Genomic DNA, 25601 nt, shown 5'->3' with positions numbered 1-25601 from the left:
TAAGGGACACCCCCTCCTACTCAAAGAAAGAAAGAAATAATAATTTTACCAAGACATTAAAAGAAAGAGATGCGATGAAATTGGCAACAATAGTCAAATTTGACTAATAGCCATTATAATACCAAACGAACAACAACAACAACAACAACAAAGGAGTACAAGTTGTTTGTCAGCATATTTTTTAAAGTCATTAACATCAGAAAGTGTTAACATCTTGAACCAAACAAGTTAATATCAGTGAAGCACAGTGGTCATGTGGATAAGACATCTCTTCACAATGCAGATGTACTCGGTTCGATTCCCATCCAAGCTACTCATCAAATTGCATTATTTCGTGTGAAAAATTGCAAAAGCTCCCTACCCTGTCCGACTAAAATTATAGTTTTGTTTTCTGTTTATTTAATACAGAGCCTGTATTAAGCGAGTCCCCCCCCCCCCCCCCGCCACCATGGCTACGCTAATCACATGTCCTTACTCTTTATCGACTAAATGAAATTAAAGTGTGTTCCCCTCTTTAAAAAAAAATAAAGACCCCCCCCCCCCCCTTTCCCGGGCTCCGTATGATGGCGATATAAAAATAAAAATGAATCATCATTGAACTCCACTGTTATGTTTTCAAAAGAGGTGGCGCTAGACTACTTTACATCATGTAAGCACAATCTAATCATGAAAGACTGAAAAGTCATTTAATAAGTAACATAATTATGGCAATTTTAAATGCGCGCAATCGTATAGCGAGCAAGCTTTGGGAAATTAAAGACAAAATTGATCTTAGTCGTTTTGAATTTGGGGCACATGAAATGGAGGAAGGAAAAGGTGGCACTTATCAAAAGGGAAAGTAACACCTATTAGACAAGAAAAGAAGCACGTGTCAAAATTTTTAAAAGGGCAATTATTAGAGGTGAAAATGGGAACTTTTCGAACCTGAAAAGGGGCACTCATCAGAGATGAAAAATGAGAATTTTTCGAAGGTAAAGGGGCATCTATCAGATTTTGATAAGGGCATTTAGTAGAGGATAACTGGGGCATTTGTGAAAGGGGGAAGGGCTCTTAGTAAAAAGGAAAGGGGTACTTATCAGAGGTGAAAAGGAGAATTTATGAGATGGGGAAAAGGCTCTTAAATTTGTTTTAAAGGGAGCAAATATCAGAAGGAACAGGGCATTTATTAGAAAAGAAAATGTGACACGTGTCAAAATAAAAAGAGCACTTATCAGAGGGGCTAGGGGCACTTGAAAGGAAAAGGGGCACTTGTCAAAGTAATACGGGCTCCTATCAGATCGGAATAGGGGAAATTATCAGAAGTGAAATGGGGCACTTGCCAGAGATGAAAAGGGGCACCTATCAGAATTCAATAGGGGCATTCATCAGAGGTGAACAGGGGCATTTAACACAAGGAAGAGGGACACTTATCATAGAATGAAATAGGGGGTAGGCCTACGTGTCAAACATAAGCGGTGCACTTATTAGGATTAGGAGCGGAAGGGGCATCTCTTATAAATGAAAAGGGCCCTTGTCAAACACCTCTCAGATTTCAATGGGGACAATTATCAGAGGTACAGGGGGCACTTATCACAAGTTGTAAGGGGCACTTTATAAGTATGTAGAATGGGTGCCTATTAGAACGAAAAAGTGGCACTTATCTGACGTAAAAGGGGAAACTTTTCCTTCAGACAGTCGCTTAACCGTATAAGGTAACACTTAATTTTTTAGGTTTGGAAGGATGATTTTGTTTTTCTGATCATTTCTGATGATTGTGTTGTTTTTATTAAGTTTGATTTTCAAGTAATTTCCTACATGAGATTCACTCGATCATACCCCTCTCTGCTCTGCTTGATATTTAAGCTCAACTCTCTTGTTTATATGTATGCAACTTATGCATGCACGACTTCGACTTTTCGTGGTATTACTACCGAGCTTCGGACTTATTGCAGGAAGAAACACAAGAAGAGAAAAAGTAGAAAAAAATTATTAAAACAGGAAGAAAAGAGGAAGTAGAAGAAGAAGATAGGTCCCCCTTTATCCTGTTCTATGGGTATTCTCTTGTTTTAAAATTTGACCAAAATTTGAACAATGCTTACTTTCAACACCCACACCAAATTGTAAATGTTACACAACGTCTTGGAAACTTGAAGGGAATGTATTACTCGTTCTAATGATACCAAACTGTAATAATTGTCATGCATGCAAATTGAGGAAGTTGATTAGGACAGTCTGCAGAAATTGTTGGAAGAGAGAGGAGTGAAAGAACTGGGAGTGGTACTAATACAGAAGGCTAGGAGCCGAGGGTTGTGGAACAGCATGATCGCCAAAGTCAAACGATATGGCACTTAGAGAGGGAGAGAGAGAGAGAGAGAGAGAGAGAGAGAGAGCATGCAAATTATTGAAAAATAAAAGTGAATTTATTTTGAAATTTCTGCTCCTCATTTGTTTACTGCTAATGTTATAAAAGTTAGAAGAGATCCTGCACAAAATCTATGGTAGCATATAAAATAATCATTGTCAGATATTAATTAAGAATGCTTGATTCACGCTCTAAACATTGACACGAGTTAGAAATACACACACCCATACCATAGGCGCCGAAAGTGGGGGGGGGGGGGGGGCAAAACGCCCCCTTAAAAAAAGCAGTAAAGGAGTAAAGATGGTTTTTATTTTTTAACCAAAAAGAACATAAATATAATAAAACCTGAATTGAATCACATAAAAATTATATTCCATTCAAAGAAAAGAAGAGTGAACAGGAATTAAATTTCCTATACATTCCGCATGCCCCTATATTTACCAATGACGGTTTTTATAATAGCGATACGCGCATATCGTGGAAATCTTGTGAGGATGGGGAAGCGTGTGTTTTTTTTTATTATAGGGGTGAGAAGACGTGAGCCCCCGACCACTGGCGTTCTGATGGGGGGGGGGGGGGTTCTAATTCGCTACCAGTGATTTACAAATATTGCTGAAATGACATGATTTTCCGGTATTTTTTCTCCATTTTTTTTATAAATCGTACCTTTTTATGCGTTTGTTGGAAATTGTCAAATTCCCAAATTTACAGTCAGGCGACAAAATATGCTTATTTAGAAGCCTTCATGTCAGGGCCTCCCCTCACTTTTTTGAAAAAGTATATTAAAGAGAAAAAGAAAGAAAGAGAGAGAGAAAAAAAATGAGTGACCTGCCAATGTCACAAATGAGGTATCAAAATATGCTCATCTGGCCGTAATTAAATACCTAAAACCCATGAGCTGTGGGGGGGGGGGGGGGCTCTGCCCCCTGGACCACACCAAGGGCCCTAAGGTGGGCCCCTGGATGCTTATCTGACCGTATTTAAATGCCTTAAACCCATGAGCTCCCGGGGGCTTTGCCCCCTGGACCCAACCAAGGGCCCTAAGGCGGGCCCCTGGATGCTCATCTTACTGTAATTAAGTACCTAAAACCCATGAGCTTCCGGGGGCTCTGCCCCCTGGACCCCACCAAGGGCCCTAAGGCGGGCCCCTGGATGCTTACCTGACTGAAATTAGGTACCTAAAATAAAACCCTAACTTTCCGGGGGCTCGATCAGCCCCTGGACCTTACGCCAATTGACGCTCGCTACGCTACGTCATTGTTAATACTCCACTTTGAAAAACGTTCCGTGGGGTCTGCATGTAACATTTTAGAGTGGTGGTGATACAGATTTGTCTTCCTCCCCCCCCCCCCCCCCCCCAACAACAAAAAAAGTTTTGGCTCATTACGCCACTGTCCCTGGAAGGTGAGTCCCCCAATCCCAAACTGCTTCCGGCGCGCCTGCACACACACTGCTTATCACATTATAGTAAGTACGATAAGCTTCGGCACATGATAACTTAAAGTGAGAGAACTTTGCAGCTCAGAAAATAAATGTGCGTATTTATGCTTTCAAGTAATTGTTCGTTATACCGAAACATCAAATAAAAACTTGATAATTAATTTGCTAATTAAATACATGCGGATATCCTTATTCCTACCCTACGAGTTCAAACTGTCCAAGTTCAATTTCTATTTGGGACGAGTTACTATTCTTGAACATTACACAAGATGACTTTGTTTTCTGTCACTAAATGGATAGATTAGGCAAAATAAAATGTGGGGGTGAGATTAATGTATAGATTTATTCTAGAGCCTTGTGATAGCCTCTAGCCCTTTACAGGTACAATTAATTTCAAGTGGTTGTAATCTTAGAATAGTTTCTTTGTTTGGAACGTAGTTCTTGAAAAATCGATTCAATGGGATTTTAATCGCTGTTAAACTGTGGTGATTTTAAATAGTCCACGCAACAGCAGGAGGGGGGGGGGGGGGGGGGGGGGGTTTGAGCACTAATTTTTTTCCCTCGAAAATTTAAAAAATCGCACCCCCTTGACCAGCACCAGGGGAGGGGGCCCGTCTCCAATTAAAGGTAACATTAATATGTTTTTACCTGTTTTTTCCCAGGGGTGGGGCCCCCCGGGCCGCCCCCGCCCCCTGGATCCGCCAGTGCTTTACGAGACCGTCAGCCCGTAGACCGAAATTGTCGGTCTTGTGTGCCTTCTATAATGTCTCTTTTCACAGGGTTTACTAATATAGACCGATATCCCACAATACCAACAGCCCACGAGACGATTTCTTAGGCCTCTGGCCACTTCTATTTAATTCTTTATTTTGTCATAATTTTGTCATGATTGATTGATTGATTGATTTTTATTCGACAAGCTTCCAACATACAACAATATACAATAATAACAGATCAGAAATAAGTCAGCTTGAACAGGATAACCCACGAAAGCTCGAGAGCTTATTTCCAGTGGGGTCCCTTACAGACATGTATAAAATTAATAAGTTAAAATAGTAATATTTACAGACAGATAAGAAAATTAAAAGAACTACTTATTAAAGATAATAATAATAATAACAACATTAAACTGATGATAGAAATGATATTCAGTACAAGAAGAAAAAGAAGAAGGAGAAGAAGAAAAAGAGGAGAAGGGAGAAGAGGAAAATAAAATTGAATTTGTAGAATTTCTATAACGTACGAAAACATAAGTATATACAACATGAAAAAGTATGAACCGACAGAAGAATAAAAATATCAATCATATAACATGTCATTCACTTCTCTTCTTCGACTGTCAAGTATTAGGTATTCCTTTAATTTCCTCTTAAAATGATCATAGTTTCCTATTTCTTTTACACCATTGGGAAGGGAATTCCAATTTTTTATGGTATTGTAATAAAACGAATTTCCAATAGTACCTACTCTTTCTGGTAAGTTAAAGTTGAATCGGCTATTTCTTGTATTATAATCATGTACGTCAGTAACAAGATCGAATTTGGATCGAATATAATGATTCGACCTAGTATGATATATTTTATGCACGTGATGCAATACGAGTTGTTTTGATCTTTGGTCGACTTCACGAAAACCAGCTTTAGAAAGTTCGCTGTAGCCAACATGAGTTCTTGGACCAGAACAGTTGATAAATCTCACCATTTTGTTCTGTATAATCTTCAACTTCTTTTGATCTGACTTGTTTATGTTACTATACCATGCAGGGTTAGCATAGTCAAATAAACATTGAAAAAGAGCAAAACAGAGTGTACGTCTTGCTTTTAAATCCATACAACTTTGATATCTGTACAAAAATTTCAGACGAGAATTTGCTTTTTTTACAACTGATTCTACTAAAGATGAAAATGAAATTGCGCTAGCCAACTCAATGCCTAAATACTTCACAGACTCTTTTCTCTTGATTGCTTGATTATTGCGTGTCACTTTGAATTCAAATGACTTTTTAGAACTACTTTTAGAACAAAATAAAATGCTTTCTGTTTTTCCCAAAGTGTAAAGCAAGCTTATTATCAGTCATCCAATCGACACACGTAGACAGCTGTTCACTGAGCTTTTCCTCAATATATTTAGGATCAGGATTTGAATAGAGTAGTACGCTGTCATCTGCGTACAATAATAATTTGAAGTCTTTTATACAAGTACACATATCATTTATATAACTTGAAAATAGAATTGGGCCTAAAATGCTTCCCTGAGGAACACCGCATGTTATAGGCATTAGTTTGGAACGAATATCATGAATGGCCACTACTTGGTGTCGATTAGATAAGTAGGATCTGAACCAATCTAAACTTGCCTTATCAAAACCCATTAGTTGTAACTTCTTCAATAAGACGCAATGATTAACTGTATCAAAAGCTTTTTGCAGATCAAGGAGCACCATACCAACAAAGCGCCCTTGGGAAGTTTCTCTCCTCAAATAATCAGTCAAATGAATTAGACATGTTTAAGTCGAATAATCATGTCGAAAACCAGATTGAAATTCATAAGTTATATCATTTTCTTTGAAGTATCTTTCAATTTGAACACAGACCGATTTTTCTAGAATCTTTGATGCTACGCTTAAAATACTAATAGGTCTATAGTTGCTAACATCAGTTTTATCTTTCTTTTTATAAAGTGGAGTCACTTTTGCTATTTTCATATCTTCTGGAAAAGTACTCGTCAATATAGATATAACTTAAAGGCTTAAATAAAACCTTCGCACCATCTTTTAGAAAATTAGCTGGAATCAAGTCTAACCCAGTACTTTTTTCATGGGTATAGTTGGTTTCGTGGGCTATCGGGATTGTGGGATGTGGGACATTTTGGAACTTTGCTGTATTTTTTGTTTGTAAATTCTTTGTTTTGTCAGTCTCGTGGACAGTTGCCCACCTCTCTCTCTCTCTCTCTCTCTCTCTCCCTCTCTCTCTAGCTCTCTCCCTCTATTCCCTACTCACTCTCTTATCTCTCCCTCTCTCTATCTCTTTATCTTTACTCCCTTCCTTTCCTTTCTCTTCCTCAATTTTAGCATAACATTGTTTAGCACACTTCATAATGATATATTAGCTCAAATGCGAACACACCCATACCAATACTTGTTTCAATCACTCTGTTTTGTCTTATAATTCTAACTCATATTTTTCATCTATATATAGATTCACATTATCAGTAGATGATATTTTAACTACAAATGTATCAAACAAACTCGGTAAACTGATAATAATGAAACAGCAGACAGATTTGCGGGATATATTTCTTGGTTTATTTTTTATAAAAAAGTCCAAAACGTTTAAACAAATAAAAGTCAAATAGTTGATCTAAAAAATTAATCCAAAAGTACTAGACCAAGCTGAATAATCATTCCAAAGCTATAAGTTCAAAACAGTCAGTCCAAAACAATCATATTCCAAAAGGAATAGTCCAAAACAGTTATTCCGAAACAGTAATTCAGTTCAACGCAGATATGAAGTGAGATGGAGATGAAGAATGAGAGATGACATTCCATATGCACCATTTTAAACTAGAAAGAAAACAAAGAGGGGGGGGGGGAATCTACAATGTATAAGATTAGTATGCATATTTTGATGCCCACTTTTCTTCAAAATTAATATTCAAATTATTGCAATGATATTCATGATTTAGATTATACAAAATGGTAACTTTTTCAAATATCGTACTATTGTCATAATAACGATAAAGATTTGTATGCGTCCCCATGTTCATTGCAAAACGTTGCACTATAGTAGTCATATCAATCGTCAAAAATATGTAGTACCCCTCTTTTTTCCTCAATATATAACATTGCACTGATATTTATAATGATTAAGACACATTACTTTGTTCAATCTTCTTCATTTTCTTTTTCTTCTTCTTCTTCTTCTTCTTCTTCTTCTTCATCATCATCTTCTTCTTCTTCTTCTTCTTCTTCTTCTTCTTCTTCTTCTTTTTCTTCTTCTTCTTCTTCTTCTTCTTCTACTTTTTCTTTTTTTATTCTTCTTCTTCTTCAAGTTTTGATGTCGATTTCGATCCTATATGGATAAGACAATCAAAAATATTGAAAAGAGACTTATGCCTGTATAAAGAAACACATCCTTTATTCAGTGCGTGGTGGAACTGAAAATATGTTGTTATAACAAACCTTCTTCGCAGAGGAAGATGATGACGAATCATCGTCCTTCTTACGCTTCCTCGAGTTCGAGGTAGAAGATGGAACGAGAGGGACATTGGTGGAAAGAGCAGGCCTGCCCTCAACAACGTCCTCATGTTGAGAAAACTCATCGTCCATACGCTTCCTCGAACTCGAGGTGGAAGATGGAACGAGAGAGACGTTGTTGGAGGGAGCAGGCCTGCACTCAACGACGTCCTTGTGTTGGGGAAACTCAAAGAGAGGTTCTTCTTTGAGTTTCACTTCCAATCCAAGGACATCGTTGAGTGGAAGTCGACATCGACAATGCGATAGACTAACCGACGGTGTCGACGGTGTCGACCCGACTTGAGTTGATGCAGCTCTTCAACCGCGATTTGGTTGAGGAGCTTCGACAACGGGATGATGAGCTGACGTTTGCCATGATGGTACTCAAAGTAGCCGTAGAAGTGAAGAGAGTGTCTATCCGTCCGATGACGATAGCGACGAGGGATGTAGATGTAAACCTTTTCGCGGTTTGGAAGTCTCCGCTTCTCGACAAACTCGAGATTGGACATCTCGTCTTTCACGCTCTTAGCGAGGAGAAGAAGATGACCCTGAAGCTCGACGTCTCTTAGATGACCCTGGTGAATCATACGTTAAAAAAAAGCAGGGAAAGATGAAAAGAATGAAATAGATTAAAATCTGCATGAGTTTGATTAAAATAATAATAAAAATAGTAATAAAAGCAAGTTAGAAGAGAGATAAAGTGAAAAGTGATAGTGGTGGTTATTTTACTTGACAGCTAAAAAAAGCAATAAATGCTTGTTAGTAAGCAACAAGAAGACCGACGGCTTAAGGGTCCTCTCCGAGGGACCTGGTAATGAGGATTAATGCCTTACCAAAGGGCACTATAGCGCATCGACTTGGTTTCGAACCCGGGTCACCGGATAACGACACTAATGCTCTACCGACTGAGCTATATCGCGCCTCGAAAAAACGATGGTGTTCGTCATGCAAAATAAAAGACTGAAATTAAATTGAATTTCAAAAGAAGGAAACATGAGCAAAAGAGAGGGAAAGAAGGAAAATAAGAAGAAATAAAAGAAGGAGAATTATAGTAACATAAAGAGAAAAAAAAAGGATTATAAGAGTGAACGAAATGAAGCAAAATATGAAAAGAGAGAGAGAGAAAAGGGAAAGTTAGAGAAACTTGAGAAGTATAAACGAAAAATATAAAAGGAAAGGAGAGAATAAGAATAATGAGAACAGAAAAGGAAGAGAAGTTAAATGAAATTAAAAAACATATCAATTCCTTCGCGCTCCTTTTGGGAGATCAACCGACCCGCGCGCATTTTATATTACATGACATATTGTAAAATTCTCGACATCTTTTTACACTTTTCTTTACCATTAAAAGTCGAAATTGAGTATAATATCCTCTATCGAGATATGAGAAGAAGGAAACATTTCCTTTACATTCCATGTAAAACCATGCCCTTACTTGAAAAAAAAACCTCCGTCATTTTGACGTTAAACTTTACAATCCATTTAATTTTTTTTACTTTCTCATACATAATGTCCATTGATCGGTCGCACTGTGCTCGATTGCCTTTCAATATACCAATCTTCAACTTTGCAGCAACGCGTTTTGCGTCAAATGTGTAAATCCTCAATCCCAGACAATGACATATGATACGTAAGCTTTTCATACATATAAAGCTAATTTTGATTGGTTCATTTTTAGCCCCGTCAATTTTCATGTCAAATCATGCTTCATGTCCCATTTTAGAAGCCCGACCCAGGGTTTTGTGCCAGCTAGCCGTGTATGGTGTTAATTAATGGGTCAAAATAGGCCTTATGTGCTTACAGTTTCCACAGGACAACAGAACTGATATTTGATACCTAAATATTCATATTATGATCGTAAAATGATGAAAATAAAATTACACAAAACAATAACTGGGTGAACAGATAAAATTAACGAAGTTAACCCATCCTCTCTAAATATTCTTATCTCACTCATTAGCACCCCTCTCTTCAACTATAATGCTCAAACAAATTATTTATCAAGTAAATGCTTTATGCGTCAGCATCCGAAGTTATTCATTCGTTTGTGATTATGCAATGCAATTGGAGAGGGAGGGGGAAAATAAACGGTGAAAAAATAACAAAATCAGCCCATGGAAGGAAACTATAGTCTAGAATAATATCCTAGTCACTATAGTGAATAGGATGAAAAAGTTAAAGTAAAAGTTAAAGTTAAAGTTAAAGGAAGAACTTGAAATCGAAAAAAAAAAGACTGTACTATTAAAAGAAGATACAAAATGAAAATCAAGAAACAAATAAGAGAAAATAAGAAGAACGAATCTAAAATAGGAGGAACATAAGTAAAGTGGAAAGAAAGAGAAGGAGAACAAGGAGAACTCTATTTTGTCCATATTTTATTTCGCTTCATTTAAACTTAAATTGGGGAACAGTTACAAGAACTTGACTAAGGCCCAATTATTAAAACAGCTATATCGTAATTGTGTCTGAAAAAACAAAAAACAAAACATTTTATCACTTATGTTAGACTGCGTTTCAGAAAACCCAACTTTGTTTACTCTGAAAAATGTTTGAATATAAGAAAAGATGATCTATAGATGAAAATGGGTTATTCGCTTATCTGCCGATACTAAAAGTCAGACTCGCATAACGAATTTCTTTTCTGAAGTCAAGTAAAAGTAGTAACAAAAATCATTTTTTGAGAAACAAATGACTCGGGGTTTGTCGGATAAATAACGGCATTGCCCGACATGTATCGCTTGATACACGTTAACTTTGTGTCTATAATATACGGTCATAATGTTACTGGTCATACTCATACCGTAGTTCGAGGACTCATAACGTTGGTAATTCTCAAATTCTCAATCTGGCAACGGATCTAAGGCCTTAAATTGCTTAGATGTTGACAATAACGAGAAATGAGACGCACAATCGACCAAAATTCGGCAAAAATTGGCTGAAAAGGCAGAGAAAAGTATAGTGAATAAACACTACGAGAACAATATAGATATCATTGTGAGGAATGTAAACAAAAATTGCTAGGATATTCAACATAATTATTATATTATACGCGCATTTAATGCGCTTATTTTTCACATTGCGCATGCGCTCGAATCTATGACGAAACAATACTAGTTCACGTGATGATCTCTTGTTACTATGCTTATTTTATGTCAGAGACATGTACAAAGGGAGGGGGAGGGAGGGGAGGTGCCAGATTACCTCAGAAAGCTAACATATGGATTAATTAATCCATTAATTACAATGAGCACTAAATTATTTTGGGGGCCCTCGAAAATTAGAAAAATCGCACCCCCCCTCCCCCCGTGAGCGCCAGGGGAGGTGGCCCATCTACAGAAAAAGGTCAAATTAACGTGTTTTTAAACGTTTTTTCCCTCAGGGGAGGGGACCCGGGTCCGTCACTGGCCCTTCAACCATGAGGAGGACGACGATATCGTCAAAGGCCAGAGTGGAGACAGAGCAGACAGTCGTCACCATGCATAGTATGACGACGATCTTAGAAACCAGCTAGAATCAACCTGGGTCAGTCGAATCTCTCGACGAACACGACAAGGAATGCGACAACAACAACGAAGAAAGAAAGCGTATGTATCCTACACATAGGAGCACATTTTTTTTTTGTCCCGAAAATTAAAAAAATTGACCGATCGATATTTTGTTCAGTTAGGGGGGAGGGGTAGGGTCACCTGTTTTGGGTCACTCATTAGCACAATTTAAAAAAAAGAAGAAAAAAAGAAGAAAAAAGTGGGGTTCCTCCAAAACACACAAAAAAAAAAAAAAAAAAATTTGAAGGGGGAGGGTCGACCCCCACCCCCATCCCCCTGCGTACGCGCCTGTATTCTTATACAACAAGTTGAGAAAGGAGGTCTCAAAATGGTTAATGCCAAATCCGTAATCTTGCCACAACATTTAAACTTAGATTTTTTTTAGAATGAAGAGTGGAAGCAGTTAAGCTTGGTTTAGTATTTTTAACTATTCTGCAATCGTCACACGGAATTGTGTTAAATGTAAACAAAAGGAATGGTTGAAATGCAAGAATACCGAGGGTAAAATTTGATGTTTATTAATTAAAAAATGCACATAAGATTTTTGATAGAGCGGTCAGGAAAGCTAAAAGAGCTAACCAGTTTAAAACTAATAAATACTCTTGATGCCATGGTAAATAAAGATTGTTCATTATGGAAAGAGATTGGTCGAATAGGGTCAGATAATAATAATAATAATAATAATTGGATTTATATAGCGCCTTTTCCAAAGGTTACAAGGCGCTGCTCTCCTAGACTTTCGACAATTTAAGAGGAGTTGTACAGGTAATTTTTCAGATGTTTTTTGAAGAAAAAAACTAGTGAAGTATACTGTTTCTTAAGAAAGAGGGGAGTTTGTTCCAGAGACGTGGGGCTCAGTAAGGACTGAAAGGATTTGAAACCAGTCTGTTTACGGGATTTGGGAATGACAAAGGTAGGAGCTGATGAAGACCTATAAGGGAATAGGATGTTCTCTGTTGCTGAAAGACTGAGGAAATGTATACAGGAAGGGTGGTCGACATAGATTTGAAAGTTTGAACAAGATGAGAAAAGAAGTACCAGAATATACCAATGGTATAATTAATTAATGACGATCATGGAGAAAAAAAGTGAAGACTATGATAATGCTATAAGTAAATGGGAAATTTTCATTCTCTGTTTAAAGATAATGGCAGTGGTTTCGATGATGGGTTCTTATCACTATTAACCATAGAGATATATACTACTAACATAACACACAGATGAAAAGCTTAAAATGTACTTTTCAAGAATCTCATATTAGAGGAAATGATTTAAACCTTCCCATTGAATTAAGTGAGGTGACTGCAACCGTATAAAATGAAACAAAGCTGCCTGGAATAGATGGTATCGTTTCGGAGTTGGTAAAAAATACAATGCTTCAATACAGTTCCTTCATGCCCTCCTTTCTTTTTGTATACGTGGTATTTCTCCCTATACAGCTTGGCAAAAAGGCATAATCCATGAATGAACCTGAACCATTAAGCTACAGAGTTATAACTATGATATCGGTCAATATGTACAGATCAATGAAGGCTCGAACTTCACGATTCCTTAATTCCTTTGTCCCGCTTTCCATTCGTAAATACAATGAACAACTCCAGTCAAATTAAATAAGCCTGTGCCACTTCGCTATTCATCAATTGCATTGTACCCTTTCCTTTTTAACCAAAATGTACCAGTATCACGAGCAAATAAATAAATAATACCTATATGATATCATATGTTATTTCATGTTTTAGTTATATACCGTTTAATTAATATACCGTTTAATTTATGAAGAAAAATATAACCGTGACAAATAATGATACGTGTTATAAATACTGTTGATAATGATGATAATAATAATAATAATAATAATAATAATAATAATAATAATAATAGTAACAATAATAATAACGAAAGATAATAACAATACTTTTTCCGAATCCTACGCAATCGTACATTTTCAATAGTGTTGTGAATCGATTTATTAATTTATCCTATTTTCTTATATTGTTCCACTATGTAAAAACGATATACATGTATATCCGTGTTATATCATTGTACATTTGTTACTGTGTATTACCTATTTGTGTATATTATTTTCTATTGGATATTGTTCATGTGCTTTATGTAATGCCAACAACTGAATTTCCAAATGGACCAATAAATTTATCTGGATCTGAATCTGAATGTAAGATTTTTTGGTGATATCATAAAAGAAAACGAACTAATTTCCTTGAAAAAGAATGTATTATTAAGTAATAACAGAATGGATTCCGTAAGAAAATAGGTTGCCTCGACCATCTGTAGGCTACAGTCTTATACATATTTTACCTTTAGCTAATCTTACAGATGATTTTTTTTTAAATATGTCATCAGCATGTAAATTATGGAAAATTCAATCTTTGACGAAATAAACTTATAACCTATCATAATTTTAAACAATCTATGAGCACCTCAAAATAGACCAAACAGACGTGCTTTGGCTTTGTTTAGATGCGGTCGTGCCCAAAATGTTCCATATGAAGAAAAATACTGTGTTCTTTGTAATTCTAGTAACATGCAGACGTAAGAAAAAGTTCCTCCTTTCTGACTGGGGCTACCCCACACCGCTGTATAGCCCCCCATCCGCCCCCGCCCCTCCCATAAAAAAGTTATGAATTTTGAAAATCAATAACTTTCATATTTCTTCTCCGATTTTTCTCAATCCAATCCAAAAAGATATTTGATATAGTGCCTTTTCCTTGCAGTTACAAAGCGCTGCACACACGCTCCACAATGTTTGGGCCACTTAAAAACAGAAGTTAGACCCCGGAGTTTGACACTTAATTCTCCGAGATAGGACAAGTATAAAGTAGGCTGGTAATAAAGAAATTTCAGAATAGATGTCTTCTAATTTTTTCTCCTTGTATTAAGACAATTTATTATCAAGGTGGACTTCCCCTTTAATCACATAGATTGCCTTAATGCTTGAACTCGCTTTATAATAGTGGTTGATTTTATTTGCCATTTATATTTAGTTTTTGTTTAAATAATATTTTTGATCGGTCGGCCCTCAACGTTTGTTTTGTGTATTCATTAAGCAATTAGGCGTTGCTATGAACGCTTCACGGCTAGTTTTACACTGAGTGAAAATATAACCGAAGTAAATTGCGAGTTGTTTTCATTATTTAAACATTACAATTAGTGCAAAATACATGGCTCTCGTACCAAAAGGGAAAGGTGATGCGGACTGGAGTAAGAGAGATAGACAGAAAACCCGTCATAATGGTACGTCTAATCTACGTTTCTTGTCTTTACATTATTGTTCAGTCCCATGTGCTTATTTACTTGTGTGCTGTGACGCGTATATATTTTGGGCGCTAATTCAGAATCATATGCATACTTTGACCCGTAACTCCGGCGTGGAAATATCCTTCTAAAACATACCCCAAATGAAGTAAATATCTCAAAAAAAGATAAGAAAATTGACACGAAACAGGTAAAAAAACATAGACTAACAACTTTTAAATCATGACCATTTTGGTCTAGATCTAGACCTACTAGTCCTAGACTCTAGATCTAGACCTAGAATATAGATCTAAGATTCTTCTAGGTCTTGATCTAGATCTAAGTTAGAATCTAGAGTAAGACCGCCAAACTTCGGACGTTGCCAAGCTAGCTTCGGACAAAAATTACTTTAACGGCTCGAACGCAAAATATGAGCCTAGGTCTAGCTCAGGCGGGTAACTTGCATGCATTACTAATACTAGATTCTAGACTATGGCAGGTTGCCGTCTGCAAAACTCACAAAAAACATCGAATTCAGAGACAGATTTCAGGTTACCTAGATTTTTACAGTCCCTTAATAGGGGAGTTAAGGTGTAGAGCCTCCAATATATCGATTACAAACAAATCCTTGGCATATTTCAGGTGGTTTCTGCCAAAATTATGGGAGCTTATGAGATACTTTTTCACTCTATCGCGAAAATTTTCTAATGGCGGCCGTTACCACGGACCTAGGGGTACTATACAGGTTCCCCTACCGGAAGATGGCGCTCTTCCAAGCTTTGGACATGCAACATTGAGTGTCATTTATGTGACTACGAAAAATAGCGCTTTCGTAAGATTTTAGCACCAAAATATTGTGCAAGTGTTGTGAAAACACCTTTCTGAATTCTGATAGTTCTACCTAAAATAAATCTACCTAAAACGAGAAAATAATACTTTTTTCATGAAATCAACGCAGTCAAACTTACCCCCGTCGTACGATTTTTGATCCGGTTTCCAAACCTCTGATGAATCCGCGCTATACGTGCGCTATACGTGCGCTACACATTAACGTCCGAAGTTTGGCATGAAAAAACGTTCGGCGGGTAAGTAAATAATTCTAGTATTCCATTTCCTTTACTAATTTTTTTTTCATGACATACATACACAGTATTTGCACAATAATAGTATATTTGATCTTTCAATAATTAAAAAAAGAATTTAATGTTTTCCCCCGTTTTGTCTTAAGTGTCCGAAGTTTGGCGGTCTTACTCTATATAGATCTAGGTCTAGACCACTCCAGCAAAGCATGGAGAGTCAATGCTAATGCGTATTGACATTTTGACAGTTTGGTCTAGACTAGGTCATTGAACAATTGCTGAAGATTTAGGCCTACCGCCTAGGCTAGGTCTAGATCTAGACTAGGCCCCTAGTTGATTTTTGATATGTTGTTGTATGGCCGGTATCTCCATGCCAGAGTTACGGGTCAAAGTATGGATATGATTCTGAATTAGCGCCATATTTTGCATTCTATCTGTCTAGATCTATAGCCATCTAATCTAGGACTTTCCGACAAGCTCTATGTATCATAAGGTCTTGTCGTTTTATGACTTGTTTAGTTGCAGAGCACATGCCAAAAAGAAACCGCTTCACAGAAGTGGCCAACGTTCACTCAAAATCTGCATTTACAAATACTGACACGTTTTTATTTCAATAAAATACAATAAAAATGTCAAACTTTATCTTATCCTTTCCTTTTTTTCTTCTTCATTTTTTCTTTTTTAAATAGTTCCTGATGAGAAAGAACATTCTGCTATCAACTATGATAAACTCAAGTGGTTGTGTGAACTTGATGGCCTTCATTCAAGGTAAATAATTATTTTCTAATCACTTTTGCTCAATGTATGAAGTATTAATTAGTTGTTCCTTGATTTTCTTTTCAGTACCTGAGGGCAGCTGGACCAAAGCCTTGGCTATACACTGTGTAGTTACCTTTTTGCATCCCCTGGGATATGTGCAATATAATAGGTGGAACGTTCTATGTTTTACAATCTACTCTTTTGTATTCTGTACGATATTCCATACAGCATTGAAGGGGAACCCAGCTCAGACGAAGCACACAAACTCTTTATGGAGAACTACAAAAGCATATTTGTGAATGGCAAGCCCCAACCTGGAATGCTACCGGTACTCGGGAAGGATATATCAGGGTCTAAAAGCCTTGGAGCTACAAACAATTCAACAGGTATGTTATACAAAAAAAAAATTAAACAATTCAAAGGAGCGGTGACCAACTTAGTTCTAAGAAGCTTTAAGAGAGCTCTGATATAAAAATGATGACGAAAAATGGGAGATGTTAGGGTATGAGGATTTTGGCAGATGGCACTGTAATGCCATGATCTGGCAGTCATTTCAGAACTTTACACTTGCTAATTAAGTTCCTTGGAAATAATTGATGAAGCATCAAAATATCTGGCACCTGTGTTTTGGTACAACAATCATACAAGTAAAACAATATGAGCCTAGATGATCAGATTTTCTTTTTGCAACCAAAACTATATATGAACCCTTTGCTTTTTACGTGTAAACCAATGGCAACTTTTGACAAGAGTATTCAACCGTTCAAATTGCGTATTGAGTCAAACATGTAGCAGCATTTCATGTAACTATTGCTTGCATAAATTAGACAGTGTATATGTAAAGAAGTTGAAGGCTAATTACACAATCAAGATTTAGCATCAATAAAAGTATGTGTATTATGATATCAATGAAGATAATGATTTTGTTCATGTAGCTGTACCTTATTGATTGCTGATTTTGTGTCAAATAAATTGATTATAATAATAATCTGTATAGTGCCATAAGTGTTAGAACCTGGTAGATACCAGCTATATAAATGGACATATTATCAAAGGTGTTGTAGTTCAGTGGTTTAAACACTTGAATGGGTCTGGTAGGAAATAATTCTTGAAATGCTGTGAGCATCTTCCAGTAACCTAGCTAGAGACGTGGTATATTGAGTTCCTTGAGCACCTTGTGTTGTGAAGATGAGCGCTAAAAAAAAGAAAAAAAAAAGAAGGATATATTATTGTATTTTGTTGCTGTCCTTGTTCCATAGAGAATCCAACAGTCACAAAGAGCAAGAAGAAGAATGCGAAGGAGGAGACGCAGGAGCTGCATGATGATCATATCAGCCATGACATCAAGGAGCACATGGCCAAGCTCCACAAGGAGCGCAAGATCCTCGATCCTGTTATCATCCAGAGAAACCGAATCAAGGATCTCAGAACTATTCTCAAGAAAATGTGAGTTTCTGGCAATGATTCTTGGGCCACTTTCTCAAATCAGTCACATCTCTCACTTTGTGGACATATCTTATTGAAATGTGGGTTATAAGTTTTAAAACCTATCTGCACTAGTTTGGACAGGACGGATTAAATCGCGGCCCCCCCCCCCACCGATCCGGGGTCAGAATGACCGCATGCGTGTTAACAAAATGTCCGGTAAAGGGGTACTTTTCACGCACCAAAGTCCGGCTCGTAGTACACAAAATTGACTTTACACACCGAACTTAGGGGGTGTTTTCAAAAGGAAGAAACACGCATATGCATACCCTAAATAACACTGAGTGGGGGGGGGGGGGGCGGGGATTAGATCTCCCTGAGTGGTCACTGGCAGGGGATAGCTATCTCATCAAACAGCTCTCAATTAACATAAGAAAAAGGGGACCATTGGGGATTGTTGGCTATATAGAGGGCGCAAGTATAGCTACAAGTAGTGCAGTCCCACTTTAAAGAGAACTTTAAGTTTTGGTAAAAGTGAAAAAAAAATTGTATAAAAACTATGTCATCTGATTGATTACTATATGGGAAATATATCATAGTAGCAGCATCACATGAAAATGATTGCTCATGAAATGCCCTTACATAAACTTATTGACAAGAAATGGTTCATAGATAGTAACGTACGAGCCACATTTTGCCACATGTGTAAATATATCGACATTATGTGATTTTCTGCAAGATCGAGTCATTTGTGCAGATTCCAATCCTCACAATACACATTGTACTACTTTAAAAGGATCTAAACTAAATGAACATACATGTATATACACCTTCAACAAGATTTAAATCTACTCATATCTCCTCATATGAGTCAAAACAACAATGATAAGCACAAGTTTAAAGATAAAAAACATGAACAAAAAAAAACACAAAACATTATATACTTCATCACGCCAGAATGTGGGATCAACAGGAGAGTGCTTTAGATTATTACTTTTTCATTGTTTTTGTTTTTTAATCTATACTTGTGATATTGATCAATCATGATAATAGGCCCTACGAACGCAAGGCAGATGAAAACGACCTGGTCTACTCACACCTGAAAGCCTTCACTGACCTGTCCAAGCAACTGACCAACAAGGAGCTGAAAGAGCTTAGTACCCTGGTGACATTGGACGTCTGGAGGGACGAAGGATATACAGGTCAGACATTCATTCTTATAGTGTTTCATCTCTCATTCCCATAAACTTAACACAGAGACCATCTACAATGTAGATCCCATATTTTTTTTTATTTTTTTTTTATTATTGACCCTGTCCCAGTGCAGTGGGCGGCAAGTTCTGCTCGAGAGGTTTATCACTGAACAATGTAGTAAGACTAAAAAGGTTGTGACTTTCTTCCAGAAACAGAGTCATGCAGTTACCCTTGTTGTAAAGTTAAATCCTGTGAAATATATTTCATACCCAATTTCACTATGGAAAAAGCATTAGAAGTCAAAATTGAAAGCTTAAAAGTTAATTTATGACAATTTTTTAATGATATCCTTAGAATTGTTAGAACATGCATATAACAGTCAGTAATTGTAAATAGGAAGTATATTTGTTGTTGTATCAGAAGGTCTGGTTCTGGAAGAGATCCTTTTTGTGCGATATATTTCATTTTTTGTTTTCCTTACAGTCTCCCGACTCCTAACAATAAAACGATGCAATAATGCCAATCCCTTGTTGTATCGTTTGTATAGGCCTATGTGCTAGGAAAAAGGAAAAAGATTATTCATGTAGTTAAGAAATGCAAGCAGTCATATCATCAATATCACTTTGTTTATTTATTATTGTTTTACAGTATTTGCGAATAGTGGATTCTTTACTGTATTGAAGGGGAGTGTTATACCTCAGAGTAGACCCTGGATTCAATACAGAGGTGCAGCTGGGAAAGTACCTTTGCTTGTAACAGAGTCATCACATAGTGAGGACAGGTTCCCTGAAGTAAGTATTATAGTATGCCCACCCCCCTTTCTCTCTCTCACTCACTATTACCCTTTTCTAACTGCACTGATTTTCATCGGATCACATCCGATGAAACAGCCAGTTAGAAAGCAACAGAGGAGAAAAAGGCGATTAAATAGCCGATGAAAAGAAGAGAAATAGGCGATTAAATTCTCCTGCTCAAGAGCAGGAGAAATTCTCATTCTATCGGTGTGACACCGATGAAACGGCCAGTTAGAAAGCGTTCAGGAGAAAAAGGCGATTAAAATGGTCAAAGGTCGCAGTATACTCGCGCTTTATCGTAACCAGCTGTGTTTGTTGACTTATGGTTGAACATGCTGCATGCTAGCTAGATGGATCGCGGGCTTAATAATTACGCAATAATTCTTCACTTCCGGCAAGGGCTCGCCACAGGGGGTGAATTTCACCGGCAGTTAAAAAGCGACAGGGGGAAAACTGCGGTTTCACCTTTGTTTACATAAGGAAAATTCAATTGGTATTTTCATCGGTGTGACTCCGATAGAAGCCAGTTAGAAAGCAGTATATGTCTCTCTCTTTCCCTCCCCCTACTCTCTGTCCATCATGCTCCCAATCCCTCTTTATTTTTTCATTTCATTAATATATTTTTGATGTTTTTGGGGGGTAGTTTCTTAAATGTATGATAATAGAGAAGAAAACTGCTCAAAATCAAATAAAAAGCATCTTCCTTTCACACAGTTTGTGTACTTATAATATATGTATTTCCTTTTCATTCATTTAATTTTTCTGCTCTATATTTTCTAATTTTCTAATATTCTCATTATTCTAATAATGTCATTATTTGTATCATTCCAAATTAGCTAAAGGTGGGTGATTGCTTTGGAACATTAGAGAAGGTGGAAGGCCCAGAAGCAAATAGCAAGTGAGTACCCAGCAGAATATCCATTAGCTATTTGATTTTGAACTTGATTTATTGAAGTCTATATTATTAAGAAAAAAAAGGTTAAAACTACAACACATTTCTTTCTTAAAACGTTTTTCAACTAAAGTGAGAGATTAAAGGTTGTTAGCCGACACAAGACAGAGTTAATTGATCCTGGGAAAATTGTTATCAAAACCAATGATCAGGAGAAGAAAAAAATCTGAATTCATTTAGAATGAGCAATATCATTTTTGAGAAAGAGCAATAGAGATGGCCATGATGCTAATGCTTACAAATAGTATTGTGAATTTGTTTGGTAAATATCACACGATATATCATCTTTTTGTGCTTCAAAAGTGTCTAGAAAATAATTACCACAGGTTTAGCCCTGGTATTTTTTTTTATCAGGACACGGTGCATTGGGAAGGAACAATTCCTACCAGGTGTACACTGTATACCCACATATATCCGTACCTGTGTCAAATGTGAAATGAAAGCAGTGACCTTCGCATCCCATTTGAGTGTTTTAACTAGTCAACTACGACATGTCTACAGTATTAGATTGATGAATCCTATTTGCTATATAGAAAATGTACTAAAATTTTGCTATATATTGTGTTTTAAACAGGCTGCTGACTGTTTCAATCAACTCTGTACCGACAGAGTTCCTGAAGATATCTAGCAATGACTTCAAACGCATCACTGAGGTATGCAAAAAATGACATTGATATTCCATCATATGCCTGATAATTCATATCTCTCTATGTACTTATGTAATGCCTTATGGTAAGTCAATCGCATATATCAAGTCATTCTCTGGGAATTGGGTTTAACTTCTTTCATGCCATATCAAAGCATCTAATTCTGCCAAAGATTGTAAACTGTCATAGCTGATGTGTAGACAAAGAAAACCTTGTTGTATTTTATTCTGATTTATGAAGGAGACAAGTGTGTAAAGGTACATGTAGGTGGATGCCATGGGTTTTTGCCCTCATGTTTAAAAACAAGTCCAGCTACCATATTGTTCCTTGATATATATCTTGATGTCTGTACAAGCACTTGTCAAACCAGAAACTTTCATGTCCATGAAATGTTCATGTATTTCACAAGTTTTTCACAAGGCTCAGTTTTGCAAGTTTCATATGCCACAAAATTACTGAGTATCACAGCTGACACGACACAAAATGTTTGTAATTTGTGAAGATTCTTACAGTGAAAATAGTTTTCCTTTACAGTTTTTGAAAGTTTATGTTCTTAGAGTATGTCTGATGTTAGACCCTCACTCTGCGTAAGATAGAGCAAGGGTCATGTTCCTCCATTGTACATCTCAAACATATTACAGTCAAAGCTGTCTGTTAAGCCACCTTTCTAAACAGGTTCTAAAACACACGTTTCTTTCTCAAGGTAGACAAAGTACATGGCCATTATAGACTTGTGGCCTTTGTAGAGAGGTGGCCACAAAGACAATTTCAACTGTACACACCAAAATTGGTTTTTCTTACATTGAAATACTTTTTATCATAGGATTGTTCAAGTTTTTATGACGGTGTGTTTTAAATATGGTCTTAAAATTAAGAATTAAGAATTAAAAAAATTAATCCACCATGCAAAGACACCAACACAATAAACATGATTCATTACTTTGTATTACATGCATGTTATATCTATTAAAATAATGTGGTACAATGTAGAATATTTATGGGAGTCTAGCAGAATATTTTACTTGCTCTATCATGATGTTTTCATATTTTCTTTCTTAGCAAATACAATCACAAGAGAACACAGAGAAGATAAATCTGATCAATTCCTGCAAGGCATATCTGATGTGGCCAAGACAGTCATTACTCAAGCTAGCTGAACTCTTGGAATGGACAACCTTTCAAGAAAATACTGGTTAGATCATTGTTCATATGTTGCCGTTATCATCCTTGTTCACATGTATCGGTAAACTGATGGGGCAATAAGCGCAGTGTGCTTGCCATATCTCTAATACACAGATAAGTGAATTTTGTTGCTCTTGGCTATTTATTAAAAAAAAAAATTTGAGACTATTTCTAAACATAATCTTTGTTACCTTTCATTTGGTTTGTAGTTCTGGTGAGTGAAGGTTTCTTGTGTCCTTTCATCGGCTTTGTCAAGTCTGGGGAATGCCATGTCCTGAGGCAAGTGGAGGTCAAGGAAGTTCTACCAAATGGGAAAGAGGTAAATCAATCTTTTTTTTCTTCATTCCTCCTTTTTTTTCTTTTGATGCTTTAAAACCTGAATAATACTAAAGATAGGGGAAAAAAATATAAGTGTTAGGGTTACTATGGCAAAAGAGTTTGTTAGGTTAGGTGTAATGTTTAGCCCAAAATTGAAATTTAGAATTCAGTTAGATTAGGATATCTATTCATTGCAGACAAGTTGTTGCTAGATGATGATTTTAGTTAAATGAGCTTCATTATTTACACATCTTATGATTTTTTTCTTCTTCAAGTTTTGCATGCATTGGCAACCCTATTTTGATTCCCCCAGTAAGATTATATGCTCTAGCTCTTCGTGTGAATGGATCTGTTTTCTTTCTTTCTTTATCTAATGTGGGGATGCAGGAGAGACGACACAAGCAGGTTGTGATGGGTCAGCTGTTACATTCAGAGTCCTTTGGTGAGATTAGTGTTCTGAGAGAAGAACTAAGCAATTCCTCCATTGTAACATCCACCAGCGTGGAGTTAGGTGTCATCTCGGTGGAGAGGATAAACGGTAAGAAGAACAAATGTATATCAGGATCATTTGAAGTCTATGCACAGCTCAGTCGAAAAGCAAAGTAAAGTTACAGCCAAATTCGCAATGATATTGTACGTCTTACTGTTCATCTTGTGGATTTTATACAATTTCTGACAAATCCACTGTCCTGTAAAGGGCATGACAAGACTTACAAAAATATCAAGTAAAAGGTAACTTTAAGTCATGATCAGGTAACTTTAAGTCATGATCAGGTATCTAAATTAATTTTCCTACCTTTTGCCAGTAACTTCAAATATCAAGGAGCATGAAATGCTGAAGATTGTATCACAGAAATCTGTTAAAAGTTTGTTCAAGCTGACTAATACTGGACATGAGCTTTACGCTTTCTAGAAGCTTGGTCGATTAAAACAAATTTCCATAAAAATACTTTTTGTAAATATTAAAAAAAACATCTATTAATTATTTCAAATCTCTTTATAATACAGCCATGGTAATATTATATAAAAAAAATAAGAAGCATGAAAGTTAATTCAGTTTTAAATAATTTGGTAGTCATTTCATATGGGTGAATGTAACTTTGCTATTTATATCATGTTAACATTCTAATCAGGGATGCCAGTTTTCAGGCCCTGGAGTGTTATTTTCAGACCATAGTTTAGGCTTTTTTGTGTACAAAATAGCTCATTCTAGGTGATTTTCAGGCCCTCTGATCAATTCTAACTGGCATCCCTGTCTAATGCATACATGTTTTTTGTTTTATAGAAATTTAAAGAAATCATGCATTTCAATATTACTGTAACACATTCTCAATAACTGTAAAAATGATAAACTCCTGTATTTTTTTTTTCTTTGGCAGAATTGGACGAGACCACTAGATCACTTCTTCTTCAGTCTAATGAGACACTCTATGAATCCCTATCAGAGGTAAATTTGATCAATTTCAAGGTCTGATTAATTGTATGAGACAAAGTTTTAGAGTGAATTGTGCCGATGTGTTGTCCTGTGCAGTGCCACCCATTTTGATGTATACGTATATCGTCTTCTAGACCTATGAATATATCTAACATTCAGTATTTCTGAGGCAGAAAGTATCTAAATATAATTTAGATAAATTGTCATCATTATGGAATGCTGGAAAAAAGAGGAAATTTGTTATTGAAAATAAGTTTATGAAACAGGGCCCTGATCATCAAGTTTCTTGGTATGACAAGTCATTAATGTTAAATACCAACATCCATATAAAAATAAAGACCAGAATTGGATCAAGAAGACACAGTAGTCAAAATGCGGAAGGATAACTCTTTTGACCCAGCACAAGTTCTACCATTTCACTACATTTAGGTAATCAAACCCTTTTGCAAGCACCCTTTAAATTTTTATTTCTCATTCTTTTTTTTTTAAAGACTGAAATCCACAGCGAATACATAGACCAGGAACAGAAGCGAGAATGGAACCAGTTCAAACACAATGTCCTTGTGGATGTCATCAATGCCAGGGGTATTAGACCAGGCTATGGAAAGTGGGCTAAATGAGGACCAGACTATCTCTTGCTGGTAACAACTCCATGCTATAAGAGGAACAGAGAAAAGAACAACTTTCTCAAGGACTGTGGAACAAATCTTTTATCTGCAATTCTGGAATTTTGTGACCATTTTGATATGAAAAAGAATTTGTTGCGTCATAGACCTTTATCGGATGAGATAAAAAAGGGGAACAGAACAAATTGTATATGGTTTTTTCGTTTTTTTTTAAAATTGGTCATAATGTAGAATGTGACTATCAAGATGACATGACCGATATTTGAGCAGTTCCACTTCCGGTTGTGGAATGGGATATTGTGTTAATATCTCTAATATCGCTAATATTTCTCTTGCAATATCTAATATCCATTCATACGTATGTGTTGATGAACATAA

At 36.4% G+C, this 25601-nt stretch overlaps 1 protein-coding gene across 1 annotated transcript; it reads left to right on the top strand.

The window, feature by feature from the left end:
* Positions 1 to 14632: 14632 nt before the first annotated feature.
* LOC115920174 (cyclic nucleotide-binding domain-containing protein 1-like) lies at positions 14633 to 25432 on the top strand. Its single transcript, XM_030975224.1, has 13 exons — positions 14633 to 14812; positions 16581 to 16659; positions 16879 to 17036; positions 17910 to 18096; positions 19129 to 19277; positions 19918 to 20060; positions 20900 to 20961; positions 21590 to 21668; positions 22722 to 22854; positions 23054 to 23163; positions 23550 to 23700; positions 24542 to 24609; positions 25089 to 25432. Exons 1-13 carry the CDS (start codon positions 14740 to 14742, stop codon positions 25215 to 25217), a joined length of 1521 nt encoding a protein of 506 aa, XP_030831084.1. The 5' UTR covers positions 14633 to 14739; the 3' UTR covers positions 25218 to 25432.
* Positions 25433 to 25601: the final 169 nt, after the last annotated feature.

Source organism: Strongylocentrotus purpuratus, unplaced genomic scaffold, assembly GCF_000002235.5.
Source record: "Strongylocentrotus purpuratus isolate Spur 01 unplaced genomic scaffold, Spur_5.0 spur5_scaffold_8, whole genome shotgun sequence".
Taxonomy (NCBI): domain Eukaryota; kingdom Metazoa; phylum Echinodermata; class Echinoidea; order Camarodonta; family Strongylocentrotidae; genus Strongylocentrotus; species Strongylocentrotus purpuratus.
This window is presented reverse-complemented; position numbering and strand designations above follow the sequence as displayed.

What these genes read in the sequence shown, in the direction of transcription:
- LOC115920174 (XM_030975224.1), top strand. Translation starts at nt 14,740, where the DNA reads ATGGCTCTCGTACCAAAAGGGAAAGGTGATGCGGACTGGAGTAAGAGA. An exon ending in GGCCCAGAAGCAAATAGCAA is followed by an intron (nt 20,962 to 21,589) that starts GTGAGTACCCAG and finishes TGTTTTAAACAG; the next exon opens with GCTGCTGACTGTTTCAATCA. An exon ending in ACTTCAAACGCATCACTGAG is followed by an intron (nt 21,669 to 22,721) that starts GTATGCAAAAAA and finishes TTTCTTTCTTAG; the next exon opens with CAAATACAATCACAAGAGAA.